Raw genomic sequence first — 15,181 nt, forward strand, 5'->3', positions numbered from 1 at the left:
ACCATCTATCAATTATATTCCTTGTTCGTCGACAGACCTCTGACAAAGCTGAGTAATGAACTTAAGAGACGGCTAACCGACTCCTCTCTCAAATTGTACACCAACTCGTTCATAAACAGTTCATCTCTCCTATGGTCCACATCCACGCCTGATTTGGTGTTTGAGTGGCCTCTTGCATTGCGAATGAAGTCTAAACTATTATTTCAGTTGATATTCAGACTATTCAGACGTTGTTTGTTTGCAATGAAACCTAATTTATGATATTCAACCAATATAAGAATAATACTATTAGTAATTTATCTTTGTCGGCACATTACTTAACATTCATTAGACACAGCGGTATAGTACATATTTAATGATATTGTGTTTCAAAACTTACATACAAACTAAAAGATAAACAATCACACAAACATGTTATGATATTAATAACTTTTTTATATATTTATTTGAATGGAAAATATAACCAATCACAACAAAGCATGAGTTATTATATGCACAAAACTATAAAAAACAACACGATATTAAAATATAGAAACCTAAAAAAATTCAAACACACATAACACAATTGGGTGTGTTTTACATTACAAAAATGAGTGTCGTAATTTAGACGCGATATGTATAATTTATCACGGTAAGAGCGTTTACCATCAATTTGTAATCGGATACTAAGTTGAAATTTTGTGTCCCTAATAGAAGTTTTCATTAAGGCTGTTTTATATTATTACAAACACGCTGGTAAAAATAAAGGGAAGCATATACATAGTTTGACAAACAAATCAACTTCAGTCAAAGTATTTAAGCATAATCGAAAATCATTTGATGCAAGGGGTGATAATTCTTTAATATTAGAGTAACATCCCCGTGATTTTCACTGAAGCAGACAATATCCAACACTAGGTATCCAAATGAGAGCAACTAAAAAAAGATTATTTGGTGATATAAAAATGAATGATGGAATACATGCAAGCAAATACATTTTCTTTACCACTGCCATTTAGTATTCCTGCAGCAAATAGTGGGCAGTAAAAACACCTGAACAGATCTTGACATTTGATGAATAGACAAGGTTCAAAGTTTAGTAACCTTTCAAAGCAGAAGGTACATACGCAATATAAGTCGAAACGAAGAAAGGAGCTCAATATACATTGCTTATCGTGAAACTGGAGCTTACACAGAGGACATAAGACTAGTTAATGTATTAAGTGCAGATACTATGACTGGAATAATGTCATATTTTCTGATGGAAACCCATAATGTCTGTATCCAAATATCCACTTTTAAGGTTATTTGGATCAAGGAAAAGGCTCTTGCTCTTTACCAGCGTCTTAAACGCAGTAATGAGATCCATGTGTTGTTAGGGATAAGGTACGGGGAGCTTTAGCACTGTTCTGACTTGATAAGCGGTATACATGAACGTCTGATACCAACAACCAATGTGTTTTACTGTGATGACTGGGTTTCGCAGCAGGAATTTAAACCTGTCATGTATACACAATCGTGGTTTACTGACAAAAGGGTGACAGTTATGTTGGGGCAAATCAGTCAATAGAGAAATTTGGGAATTAATAACGAATAACAATAACAAGACAAAACCATTACGAGCATTGACGCATTGAAGCAGGCGGCAATGAATGACTGGGACACTTTGGACCATGATTTATAAAGGAGGATAGAGAGGGAAAGTACCAAACATTAAGAAATTAATGTCGCTGAGTATTTGAGCTGCATTAAAAATATAGATTTTTGCAGTGTTTTATTTTAAAACATAAATGTAACATGTTAATGCTGCACTCTCACAGATTTACAATTTTTATTGTTTGTCTTTGAAATAGCATTTTTTTCGCAAAAATCTGCAAACCAATGATATTATATTGCTGACAAAAGATCGCAGATTTCCGTTCGAAAATTAATGTTTTATGGCTTAAATAGTTACTTACGGTTTAAGAATTAGGCATAAAACATCATTTTTTTGAACTTGTATACTATCAGTAAATCTGCGTTCTATGTTTTTGTCAGCAGTCTTATATTACTACCTTCCATGGATTGTCGCAAAAACAATGGCTCATTCCAAAACAAAAAATATAAAAGTTGTCAAAACGTTCAATCTGTGAGAGTGCAGCTTTAATAAGGTTTGTTCAAACTAGAGACGTTCAACAAACGAACACTGAACAAAGGTACCTGCAACATTGTAACGGTGTACAAAGGCAAGTGCTGCATCGGAACGGTGGAACCGTTTTTGTTAAATAGTGCTTAAATTGTCTAAGCACCTTTTTTTTATGTCTATAACATAGTGTTAGTAGTCTCAATCGTTCAGCTGCCCTAATAATGTCAATGACGTTGCATCGAACCGGTTTGATCTGGATTAGACTCAAGCATCTACATACTCCAGGCTAATTGTGAGTATACCATTTATGCAGGAAAGCGTATTCGGAGTCCCTTGGAAGCCGGTTACAAGTCGCATCCCTGCCTGAAAACTCCAGCAGGTGAACGAGTCTGGTTTACAATAAAAGAAATACAAGTATTTTTTAACAATTCATTTTGATGGATATCTGATTTGATTTAATCTTGAGAAATCTAGTTTAAACCTTTATCCCTTTGGTTGTTGACAGTTTCAAAAGAATGTTAAATTTTCGATTAAACTCCGTGTCCTTGCCTAATTAAAATAGGCATACTTTAATCAAGTTGTTCAGTTTCAATGTGAAACAAATACCTTTAATACAAATTATTTTAATTAACAAACCTTGGATCATCTATCGTCACATTAGATTTGATGAAGTCAAGGAGCTTGTCAAGGAAGTTGAAGCAAACATTTGGCTTCCATGGAGCAGGAATGTCCTGAAATACAGTTATGTTTATAACATACATTCCCAGCTAATAAAATCGTCTATTGATAATTCTAAAAACTAAACTTACAAGATGTCATAAATTGCTACGCTTTGATCACTTTGTCCTTATTGTATATGTTAGAGTTCAAAGTTGGTTATCTACAGACAGTACATGTCAGAATGATTCGGTGATTTTTATGTTTACCATTGGCAGTTGAGGATTTTGAAAATTTTCTGTTCATTTATTTCAGTTTGATTCAGTCCCATACCTAACAACCTCCATGTCAAAGTGCATTCAGTATGGGATGGATGAAACCACATGGACACTCCTAGTTGTCAAAAATTTAAGGGACACAAAGTTAAAAGCCTAATAACATCCATGTCAACGGGCATATGACATGGCTTGGATGTTCAAAATTAGGGATGCAAACGAATGGCAAAATTGATATTCGAAAATTCTTTCGATCGAATATTTGATTACCGAAATACATATTTTAGAAGATGTAGTAAACTACTATTATTATTCGCTTAAGTAATAGCCGGGAAATGTTTACACTACTTTGTCGTAGCCAGTGCGCGAAGAGGATCCTGAATACCCTAAATAAGCCTTTAAAATTATACATATTCAGAAAGAAAAAAAAACACAATACATTATAAACAAACAAACAACAAATATAATAATTTCAATTCCGCTGCCATTATATTTGTAAACAATGTGAATTTAGATGGATTTTCAGTCAAATAGCGTTTTCCGTAGGATGATCAGCCTCGTTCTGAGATTGGCCTCTAAATTGAGTATTACAATGGAAAACCCAAACCAACTCGGGAACTAGTAAAATAATAAAACGAAAATATATGCGGATTTGACTCATGTTTTGTACAACAATAGAGGAAATATATCCTAAAACGCTATACTATTCATTTACATTTCAAAGCACGGACATTGTGTCGAAACATGGAAGACTGTTTAAAGCACATATCTGTAACAACATTTATGTAGCACATGGCATTCATATCATCACGGCGATTTGAGCTATGTTGCACAGCTTAATTAGCAGCCATGACAACACATTGGTGTTAAACCCGAATTCTAGCCAGTTATTGTAAAAGTAGGGGACTTTTATGACGCGTGTTTTGTGTATTGTTATCACATTCACACCTCTGGCATAAGGGGCCAATCGTTGTAAAAAACAAGACAAACAAACTTTATAAACAACAACAGTGTTGTAGGTAAAAGTTTTTTTTTATTCTCTTTATTTAACTTTTTTTTCGAATATTCAAATATCGATTTTGACATTCGAATACCAAACGTTTGATAGAATATTTGAATATTCGACTCAAAATAATGGTCAACCAGACTTAATCTCTGTAAGATTGTGTAAGATTGAGAATTAAAAGAACATGAATCATTTACCAAAATGCCGGTAACTGACGTGCTTTTACACAGTTGTTTTACAAGTAGGAGTGTGATTTAGGGTCTTTTGGGCAAAAACTTTTGTGTGTGAATTTTGAACAAAAATCATGTTTCAATTTCATACCATTTAAATTACAGCTTTTTTATTTTGTATCTAGAAATGTGATAATAATTCTCTATCCCCTTAAGGGTTATTAACGTTTTTGAAAAGAGAATAATGTTAACACTTTGATTTAGAACTTCTTTTTTAAGTGAGTAAGTTGCTTTTGCATAAGTAAAATAAATCGAATTTATCATAGTGTAAAAAATCATTTCAAACATCATGCCAACGAAAGTGATTAATATATGTTGCCATAGCTTGTTTCACAATTGTTTTTATATAGCACGATTTTTTAAATAAAGGCGAACGAGAATCATTCACATTTCGTGAGTCATTCCAATTAACATTTGTTAAATAGATATTGAAATACATTTATTTAATAAATTATACTTAATAAAAATATACAAAATATGCCTTACACTGGCCATCGTTGGTAAATCTTGAGTGGTGTATGTTTGTAGCTTGGTAACAATACCAGCATCATCACGGAGCCCACAAACAATCTCGGGAACACCAACAAGAACACTCTGTGTCCACCAATTTCGGAGTTTGTACCTGAAAATAATACAATGAAAACTACAGAGACGGACTCACAAGAATACACTTTGTCCACCACTTCAGGTGCGTGTACCTGTAAATATTATAATTGAAACAACAGAGGCGACCTCACACTTATAATCTGTGTCCACCACTTTAGGAGCTTGAACTGAAACTAAAGAGGCGAACTAACACCAATAAACTGTGTCCACACCTTCAGTAGCTTGAACTGAAACAAAAGAGGCGAACTCACACCAATAAACTGTGTCCACAACTTCAGGAGGTTGAACTGAAACAAAAGAGACGAACTAACACTAATAATCTGTGTCCACCACTTCAAGAGCTTTAACTGAAACTATAGAGGCAAACTCACACTAATAATCTGTGTCCACCACTTCAAGAGCTTGAACTAAAACTAAAAAGGCGAACTCACACCAATAAACTGTGTCCACAACTTCAGGAGCTTGAACTGAAACAAAAGAGGCGAACTCACACCAATAATCTGTGTCTTCTACATCAGGAGCTTCAACTGAAACAAAAAAGGCGAACTCACACAAATTATCTGTGTCCACGACTTCAGGAGCTTCTACTGAAACTAAAGAGGCGAACTCACACCAATAAACTGTGTCCATAACTTCAGGAGCTTGCACTGAAACAAAAGAGGTTAACTCACACCAATAATCTGTGTCCACCACTTGAATTGAAACTACAGAGGCGAACTCACACTAATAATCTGTGTCCACCAGTTTAGGAGCTTGAACTAAAACTACAGAGGCGAACTCACACCAATTATCTGTGTCCACCACTTCAGGAACTTAAACTGAAACTACAGAGGCGAACTCACACCAATTATCTGTGTCCACCACTTCAGGAGCTTGAACTGAAACTACAAAGGCGAACTCACACCAATTATCTATATCTACCACTTCAGGAGCTTTAACTGAAACTACAGAGGCGAACTCACACCAATCATCTGTGTCCACCACTTCAGGAGCTTGAACTGAAACTACAGAGGCGAGCTCACATTAATAATCTGTGTCCACCACTTTAGGAGCTTGAACTGAAACTTCAGAGGCGAACTAACACCAATAATCTGTGTCCACCACTTTAGGAGCTTGTACTGAAACTACAGAGGCGAACACACACTGATAATCTATGACCACCACTTCAAGAGCTTTTATTTAAACTACAGAGGCTAACTCACAAAAATACTCTGTGTCCACCACTTCAGGAGCTTGTACCAGTATAAATTACGATAGAAAATAGCTCAGCGAATACAAATGACTACTTAAAAAGGCTCGGTCAATGCTTAACACAGTAAACGAGAAACACAACACTATACGCTCAAAAATAAGGTACATTGTGTCTGTCAGATATTCTGCTCTCCAACATCGAGAACGAACGACTACGAGATATTCTTAAGTTCAATTGATATCAATTGAATATTAACAAACAATGAACTGGAAACTGCTTATTTGGTACAACGTATGTGTTCGAATACTTGTTAATTTTCAGATCCTTCGGGCTCTTTCAACATTTTAGTGTTCATGCTCATGCCTCCGCAAATGGGATAGCCAAACATATGTCTAATAATCATTTAAAGTAGTTCTGAAAACCGAACATCTATAAAAAAAGATTACATTCGCCAACTTTCCATTTTGTTACGAAAATAACGGCTAAATTTTAATTTAGTCATAAATTGTTTTTATAAAGCGAGTCTTTTAGAAGCTCACGTATTTGCACTGGGCGCTGTATAGGCTTTCGATGGGTATTTCGCCCTGAATACTAAGAAACTTAGCATATATTTTTTTGTCTTCCTAACGATAAGTAGTCACTGACATGCACCCGACCTACCGACCTAATCGTACTGAAAGCAAAAAATAAACACTAGCTATTAATTAATTATTGACCTGTCACCAATTGTCAAACAAACAATTATCTGATCAATAATAGGATTATATTTATGTAAACATAATAACACAGGGTTGCATTATCAAATTGATTTACCGGAGATGCTACACAAATGATCATGACAAGTTGCAATAGCTGAGTTGAGGACTGGCCAATACTTGAAATCAGAAAATGGCATAAGCCGTTGCTAGTGGTATTGACAATTCTGTCAATGAAACGTTTTAATTAAACCATGACTGAAAGTGTCAGACAAAGAGGGTAGTTTGTTCCCCCGAATGTTCCCTCTTCATTACACACTCAGTAGTTGAGATAATAAGATACAGATTTCTCCCACCTCAGATAAGTAGATCCAATAATTTAACCATGCTAGAAATTCTTATCTTGCCCATGGGCGAAGATAAAATGCCCGTATGGAACTCCTTTTTAATGGTCACCACATTGTAATTACCTCCCTTGTTGAAGACTGTCGTCTGTAGCATCATGGAAACCTTGTCTTGTGGCAATATTTAAAACGCTAATTAATTATTTCTCACTTCAAATGTCACCATAAAACAATTTTCACGCACCTTTCAAGAAATAATTCTTCACTCTTCTTAGAACTATTGAAAGTCCGATTCCACTTTAAACATAATCTGAATCACTGCGCGCATATCCATGACAAGCATGAATTATCGCATATCCATACGCAATTCTTTCACTAAGCACAAAAAAGTTCCAGCAAAAAAACAACATTTTTACATATTTTTTTTAACTGAGGTGGGAGCAAAAGCATCTACCATAGCCGCTCGTTTAAGATAGGTAAACCTCGTTTCCGCAAAACACCCTACGCTTGGTTCGATATCTTACACTCTTGGCCATGGAAGATACTTATAATCACTGTTCGAACAGTTGGCAATCAGGTAATACCTTTTGAAACTGTTTCTCTGCAACGCGGAATGTGTGATGGTTTTGAACTCAACATAATGTTCTCCAAAAGGTTCATCTGTACTAACAGCATCGACCTCACCCGAATACACTGGAACGAATTAGATATTTCACTAATAAAAACATGCCACTATTTTCAGATTAGAAGCTTATATTCGAACAGAAAACATTCCATTATAATGTAAATTAGTATTAAACCCATACCGTTAATATGAACAGAAAACAAGTTTATTTCCACACAAAACATTACAGTTAAATACATTAGTCAAGTACGCTAATAGCATGATAGCCCATGATCATTTTTCATTATCAAACATTTGCTCTGCGGTTTAAATAAGTTTATGACTAGTCAAAATCTTTTCAGTAACAATTATAAAAGCGAATGTTTAAACACTTTTTCAGAAAAAAATATTACGTAAAAGCATTTTTAAGATAATTAAAACTATTTATGCTCGAAAATAAAATTTTCTTTAACAGACCAATAATTTCTGTATTCAACGGTTCTATGATTATACATAAATTTGGATAAGTACGATAAACGCGTAGAATATAATTAGATCTAATATTTGTATATAGGCTGCATCCAATTAAAAAATGAAAATCGTTTGATAGGACATTACAATGTGGGCAAATCCGTTGTTCCAAAACTATTATTCTACCTACCACCTTCTATATTTAGCTAATGCAACTGAAAACACTTTTTTATCAATAGTTTACTCTATGATATCGAAATTGAAAAAAAAAGTTATAGCATAAAAAAGTATTTTGGTTTCACACCCATTTCAAGTTCTCCCAGTCAGATTTTTTAACAGGTTTGGACATTTTGCATGCTCGTGGGAACGCAGAAAACTCATTTTAAAACAAAAATTTGAACAGACAAGGAATCCATGTTCTAGTCCAGCAGAAATTATTTCATATACTAGTATGTAAAATTCATGTTGTTGTTTGTTTTTACTTCTGATTGCAGGTATTGCACTGAATTCACAAAATATCAAATAAAGTATGTGCATTACTCAGACTGAAACAAAATATCAGACTGAAATAGTATTGTCAATGTTCAATATAGAGAGTGCTTCCTGGATAACATACGGGTACTTGGTATTTAGTTATAACGTACCTAAGTAATTATATACACTTATTAACAGCTACTGAAACCCATCCACGTACGATCAATATTTCTAGAAATGGAACACTCAACTTGAAGAATGAAAGAAGTGTAAGACTTAGATGTACAAAATTACCTAGTGTGTGGGAGCCGATCGTGGCTTTCACAACAGTATAGAAGGTTTCACAGTTGTTATATTGCAGGTCTGGAGATGGATCGGAATCTGCGGAACCTGCAAAACGAATAAATTATGTTTGTGAATACATGTGTATGGTACGTAAACGTCTGGGGACCGTTTCATTAAAGGATCTAAGCCGTACCTTCAATACAAAAAATTAAAAGGAGGATTGAGATTTGTCATTAAGTCCGATTACAAATGTATAAATCTTTCGACAGCTCGCAATTTATATCGAGATCCCGGCGACTTCGGCATAACGAGTTTCCACTGGGATATTAATTTCAGAGATTGGACCTTAACCATCAAAATTCCTAACATTGTCTTTGTTATCTCTTTCGACTCTAAACATTAGAAATAAAGGTACATAGAATATGACTGCCCACCTAAGACTACCACACTTGGTAAAACTATGCCCTACTTGCGGTGAGATATTGCTCAAACTTGTAGCCCCATCCACACATCTCTTCGTCTTTTTCTCCCATCATATGTTTTATTTTTGCCAGGCTCTGGTCAGTGGGGCATTCACAAAGGTAGTAGGTACCTTTGTGAAGAGACACGGCGAACTTCCAGTCATCTTTTTTCGCATACATGGTACGCATTAAACGATTTAACAAACCCCTGCGGCATATGAAGTGGGTTTGCATATTTCTGAAACGAATATAAAGCACATGTGAATGCCTAATATACTACTAATTCGACCTATAACTACGCCAATTCATACGTCGATATGGAATTTAAAAGTGGAATATTTGAATACACTGTCATCCCATTGGTTAAAAAAATGAATTTGTAACGGTCTGCTGTATGCGGCGGATGTGCGTTCATAGTCTCTAATTCTATGCACTTGCTAGGAAGCTCAGCTGTCCTATGAGGCATAGTAAGTTGGAACTTCAACAATTTTTAAAGCTCTGCTTTCCTGATGGTTGAAGTGTAACGGTCCCCTGAAGGCGGCAGAGGTCTACAGCGGCGGAGGTGCGTTCATATTAATATTCCGTATAAAACGGAAGTACGTTCATACCGGATGTAAACTTTGTTGGTAATATGCAAATTAGCAAAGCCCGGGTTATGTGAGAATAGAGAAGTTAGTGCATATAAAGACCAGTGGACCCCTTCAGGGTCGAACATGCTTTTCCCTGAAGGGATCTGTTGGTGTTTTATTACGCCAGAAAGCTCGGCTATCTGGTGTTTGTTTGTTTACCGTCGCACGTTACAAATGGTGGCAGCGGTGGGATGATGACAACTGCCGAACGGAGTTGCCTTACCCATAAGATCAGTCCCAGACCAAGACTCGAAACGAGTCTTCTCGGAGGGGAAAGTAATGTAACGGTCCGCTGTATGCGGCGGATGTGCGTTCATAGTCTCCAATTCTATGCACTTGCTAGAAAGCTTAGCTGTCCTGTGAGGCATAGTAAGTTGGAACTTCAACAATCTTTGCTTTTCCCTGAAGGATCTGTTGATGTGAGTTTCATTACGCCAGAAAGCTCGGCTATCTGGTGTTGGTGTTTCATTGGCTCGCACGTTACAAATTCGACCACTGCATAAAATTAAGCGTATATTTGGATCAGATTGATTTTGTTCCACTCACCTATATCTTTATGAGTTTCTGTTTCTGAGAAACCTTAACCACTTACCCCAGCTCATGGTTATTTATCCATTTCAGAAGATGGTCGATCTGTTCGTCCTTAAATTCATCTCTTTTCACCATTCCCTCGTATCCTTTTGTCAGATCAAAACTAACATTATCATAATTTGAAGGTTTAATAAAATATTTCCTCTGGCTTGTATCATCGTGAAATTCTCTGTTAATATCTAATGAGAAGCACCCTAGTTCTTCAGGCCGATTTAAACCTGAGTTTGGGTAATCAAATCGTCCAATGTCGGTGTTAAACCTCGCCATTTTGAAAGTAAATGGTAAGATTTATAAAATCCATATCTCTTAAATTTTCTGAAAATAGCTTTATATTGTCAGAAGCATGTCTCGTATATATTTTTGTTTTGTAATTGGAACCCTATGTTCGATTTTTTTTGACAGACATTATCTTTACATTGATTTTATACGTGTCACTATATCGATCCCTTCCTTGTTTTGCTTCGGGCCTAGTGTAAGATGAATGTAAATTAGAATAGAAATAGAAGGCATTACATCAATCTTGCGCTAAGTCTTCGATTTGCTGTTTATTTTCGACTAAATAAAGAACTTTGAGGAAAACAGTTATACAAGATACGTACCTTGTCAAGGGCGTTACCATATGTGGTAACCAGTAACATACATTGTTTGTAGTAATGCCGAAGAGCTTGATACAATGTAAATCGTTCTCTGTTTAAGAAAGCCTTGTAGCCCAAGTAAGTAGCCATCTAAAAAGCACGTACTTGTGTATCGGACACATTAAAGGCATTCAAAGAGTATTGAGACCGAGTCCGAAGAAATGCATTTTTGGCTGTTGTTGCGAAACATATTACGTTATTGATACTTTCAACAAATGTCCATACCGTAATTATAATACTCCGTATATCACGCAAAGGTAACGGCATTATATGGAAAAAAATGTGCTTGATCTAAAACTTGAGACTTATAAGATTGCAAAACCTCTGGAGCGCAATTTCTTAAAGCGCAATAAAGAGTCAAGAATACGTTAATGAACATTAGAAATATATATTTTTAGGGATATATTGTGCGTTTAATAGTATTTAAAATACGACATTTTTGTGACGTCTTTATATTAAACAGCTTGACGTCATAAATGTTAAATTTATCAAAGGCTACCTCAACATCACCGATTGGACGCACAAATATGAATATACACTCGCAACTAGAAGTCAGAGTGATGTAGTTGTACACTGATTTCTGCCAACTCGATATAGATTCATTTGAACATTCAACTGTTTTAACTTATATATTCTAAAGTGAAAATACACACATAAAACGGTTTGCACATTATGGTATTCGTACCAATGAAGTAGATGGTTGAAGCAACTACTGAAGTTCATATGAGTGTGTCGCGTTGCCCCATATGATTTTAGTATAGGCTATAGCCTGCTGATTTAAATGACCGAAACTAGAGTGCAGTTAAGTTATGTGCTGTTTTGTATACATTATTTAATTGGTCTAAAAAGGATTAGAATTCGATTTATTTGAAGTATTGCAAGGTCAAAATGTTGACTGGTAATATTATTTACATTAAAGACTGATATTTTATATCTACATTAATCTTCGTAAAGAATATACTAAAAACATGAGTCATCAAATATGCAAATAATATACGTATCGAATTCCTGAAATAACAGTCGTTATAGCAGGTTGATTTTTTAAACTGTTTCATGCAAAGAAGGAAGTACATTAAACGACAAAACAGAGGTTACATAACACTAATTGTACGTCAACATGTATATGTAGCTACTCGTACAAGAATTCATATGTTGCAGTTCGAATTTGATTGCGAATCGCTATTTGTGCTGTCACTGCCACTCACTGAACATTTTGCTTTCGATTTTGTCTATATCGTTTCTGATTATTTTATGTTTAAATGTAACGCAAATCGCAAATTTGACATGTGTCCTCCATACTTGCTAGGCGCTTTAATCGTACATATCTTGATGACGTAGTACTCAAAAGAGTCCATAGGATATCTGTGTTTTCAAAATTTTAAGTAAAGAAATAACAATTTAAAATGACAGCGTTAGAACTTTGAGTAAGTGAATTGCAACAGCATGTTTACTCCAGTTTTCTTAAAGTGACACTCTTATTCAAAATCAATACATACACATGTACAAAAAAACTAATTTTTGAATGATAAACCTGTAACTACATACTAAATAATGCATTTATGGAAAATATTAATTACTGATAACAATATTGTGACCGTGTATTTTATAGTTTTGAAAACGCAAAAAAATCCTCGGTATCCTTCATAAGAACCATTGTTTTTTATATTTATTCATCTTTTTTTTGGTATATTTAACTCTTGTATTAATTGTGGTAAAACTTATTTGGGAGTAAGTTTGCATCTTTAAGATTTTGTACAAAGCCGGTATTTCTTAAAATATAAAGAATCATGCCAACGACGACAAGCAATTTTATTTTATTTTTAAAGAACTTAAAAGAACAAGATGAATAGTCTGAAATTCAACTTGTTACACGACTGTCTAATTCATTGATATCTCGCCCTGCACGTAGCCACTCAGTCACCAAAATCAGGCATGAGATTGACCATATTTTTGATTGTATCAAATCTGTTCATGAACTCGTTTGGGTTCCGGAAAGATAAACAATCTTGGTGGAGTCGAGCAATATGTTTTGCAAAAGTTGTTTCAAGCTGCACTGTCACAGATTGAACGTTTTGACAACTTTTTTTGTCTTGGAACGAGCCACTTTATGCGAAAATGCATGGAAACCAGTGATATAAGACTGCTGACAAAATATATTGCAGAATTTCTTTTTAAAGTTCAAAACTTGATGTATTATGTATTTTGTTAAGCCGTAAGTAACGCTTTTAGCAATAGACCATAAGTTTTTAAACGGAAATATGAACATCTGCGATCTGATCTTTTGTCAACAGTGTTATATCACTGATTTGCAGATATTTTCGCAGAACTTGGCTCAATCTAAGACAAAAAAATAATTTGTCAAAACGGTTAATCTGTGATACTGCAGCTTATCTTAATAATGATGTTATAAATATCAAATTTTAGCATCAGCTTCACAAAACCCTTTCTGACTATCCCTCGCATTGCCTCAATGGAATACAGATTGATGCCAAAACTATTATTTTTAATATCAATGTATTATTATGTTTATTTGACTTAAATGATGAAGAAAGAATATGATTTGTATACCTTCATAAAGTTCATAACAGCTACGTAGCCAAAAAATCCCCATTTTTAAAAATGCCAAAAGTTCCTAATATTTTAATATAGCACGTAATCGTGCAATGGATATATAGTTATCGACAATTTGACTTTCACATGGCAATGCAATATTTATTATGCAATTCGAATAGTTGGTGCAAAAACCATTTCCTAACGTCGGGTTGTTAGGGCAACTTTTGCCTTCACTCGAGTTGAGGTTGAAGAAACTATAACATAATACCGGATTGTTGGTGCAGTAATTATTGTATTAACTCGGGTTGTGGGTGCACTCAATATTGCCTAACTTGGGTTCAATGTGCAGTTACTATTGCCTTTATTAAGGTTGAGACCGCAGTAACTATTGCCTAAACTCGGTTCGAGGGTGCAGTACCTGTTGCTTTAACTAGGGTTGTGGGTGCAGTAGCTATTGCCTAAATTTGGGTTGAGACCGCAGTAACTATTGCCTTAACTCGGGTTATGGGTGCAGTTCCTATGGCTTAAACTCGGGATATGGCTGCAGTAACTATTGCCTAAACTCGGGTTGTCCTTGAAATAACTACTGTCTGAACGTTGCGATAGGTGCAGTTACTATTTCCTCAACTTGGGTTGTTGCTGCAGCAAATATTGCCTAATTTCGTGTTATGGCTGCAATTATTATTGCCTAAACTCGGGTTGTGGCCAGAGTAACTATTGCCTTAAATTCGGCATGTGGCTGCATAAACTATCTCATACATTGGATTTGGGAAGTAACTATTGCTTTAACTCAGATTGTGGGTGCAGTAGCGATAGCCTAAACGCGGTCTATTGGTGCAGTAACGTTTGTTTAAACTCGAGTTGTTGGCTCAGTAGCTATTGTCTTATCTCAGATTGAGAGGCGGTACATATTGCATTAACTTGGGATGTTGGTGCGGTAAATATTGCCTAAACCCTGGTTGTAGTTGCAGTAACTATTGCATTAGCTCGGATTGTGGCTGCAGTAACAACTCCCTAAACTCAAGTTGATAACTATTGCTTAGTTTTGGGTTAAGGCTGCAGTAACTATTGTCTATTCTCGGGTTTAGGCTGCAGTAACTATTGTATATACTTAGGTTGATTGCGCAGTAACCGTTGCATATATCAGGTTGAGATGGCAGTAATTCTAATATAAACTCTGGTTGTGGCTGGACTAAACTCCGTGTGTTGGTGCCAAAACATTTGTTAAAACTCGAATTGCTGGTTTAGTAGCTAATGTGTTTATTCGGGATGTGGTTGCGGTAAATATTGATGTGGTTGCGGTAAATATTGCTTAACTCGGGTTGAGTTTGTAGTAACTATTGCCTTAACTCGGGTGGTGGTTGAAGTA

At 35.3% G+C, this 15,181-nt stretch overlaps 1 protein-coding gene across 2 annotated transcripts; it reads right to left on the reverse strand.

The window, feature by feature from the left end:
• Positions 1-426: 426 nt before the first annotated feature.
• Positions 427-10,941, reverse strand: LOC128212055 (decapping and exoribonuclease protein-like). 2 transcript variants are annotated; one of them, XM_052917299.1, is made up of 7 exons: positions 10,626-10,941; positions 9,536-9,642; positions 8,953-9,048; positions 7,694-7,802; positions 4,759-4,894; positions 2,741-2,835; positions 427-2,493 (listed from the first exon to the last, which is right to left on the reverse strand). In XM_052917299.1, exons 1-7 carry the CDS (start codon positions 10,889-10,891, stop codon positions 2,391-2,393), a joined length of 912 nt encoding a protein of 303 aa, XP_052773259.1. In that variant the 5' UTR covers positions 10,892-10,941; the 3' UTR covers positions 427-2,390. The 2 variants fall into 2 exon arrangements, with proteins under 2 accessions (XP_052773259.1, XP_052773258.1); XM_052917298.1 differs by having other exon boundaries at positions 9,413-9,642.
• Between the last annotated feature and the right edge of the window lie 4,240 nt (positions 10,942-15,181).

This window comes from Mya arenaria, chromosome 12, assembly GCF_026914265.1.
Source record: "Mya arenaria isolate MELC-2E11 chromosome 12, ASM2691426v1".
NCBI lineage: Eukaryota > Metazoa > Mollusca > Bivalvia > Myida > Myidae > Mya > Mya arenaria.

Excerpts from the sequence above, each read along its gene's own strand:
- LOC128212055 (XM_052917298.1), bottom strand. The coding sequence starts at position 10,891 with ATGGCGAGGTTTAACACCGACATTGGACGATTTGATTACCCAAACTCA. Across the intron at positions 7,803-8,952 it reads GATCGGCTCCCACACACTAG|TGTATTCGGGTGAGGTCGAT; the intron begins GTAATTTTGTAC and ends AATTCGTTCCAG. Across the intron at positions 2,836-4,758 it reads ATTTACCAACGATGGCCAGT|GACATTCCTGCTCCATGGAA; the intron begins GTAAGGCATATT and ends ACTGTATTTCAG.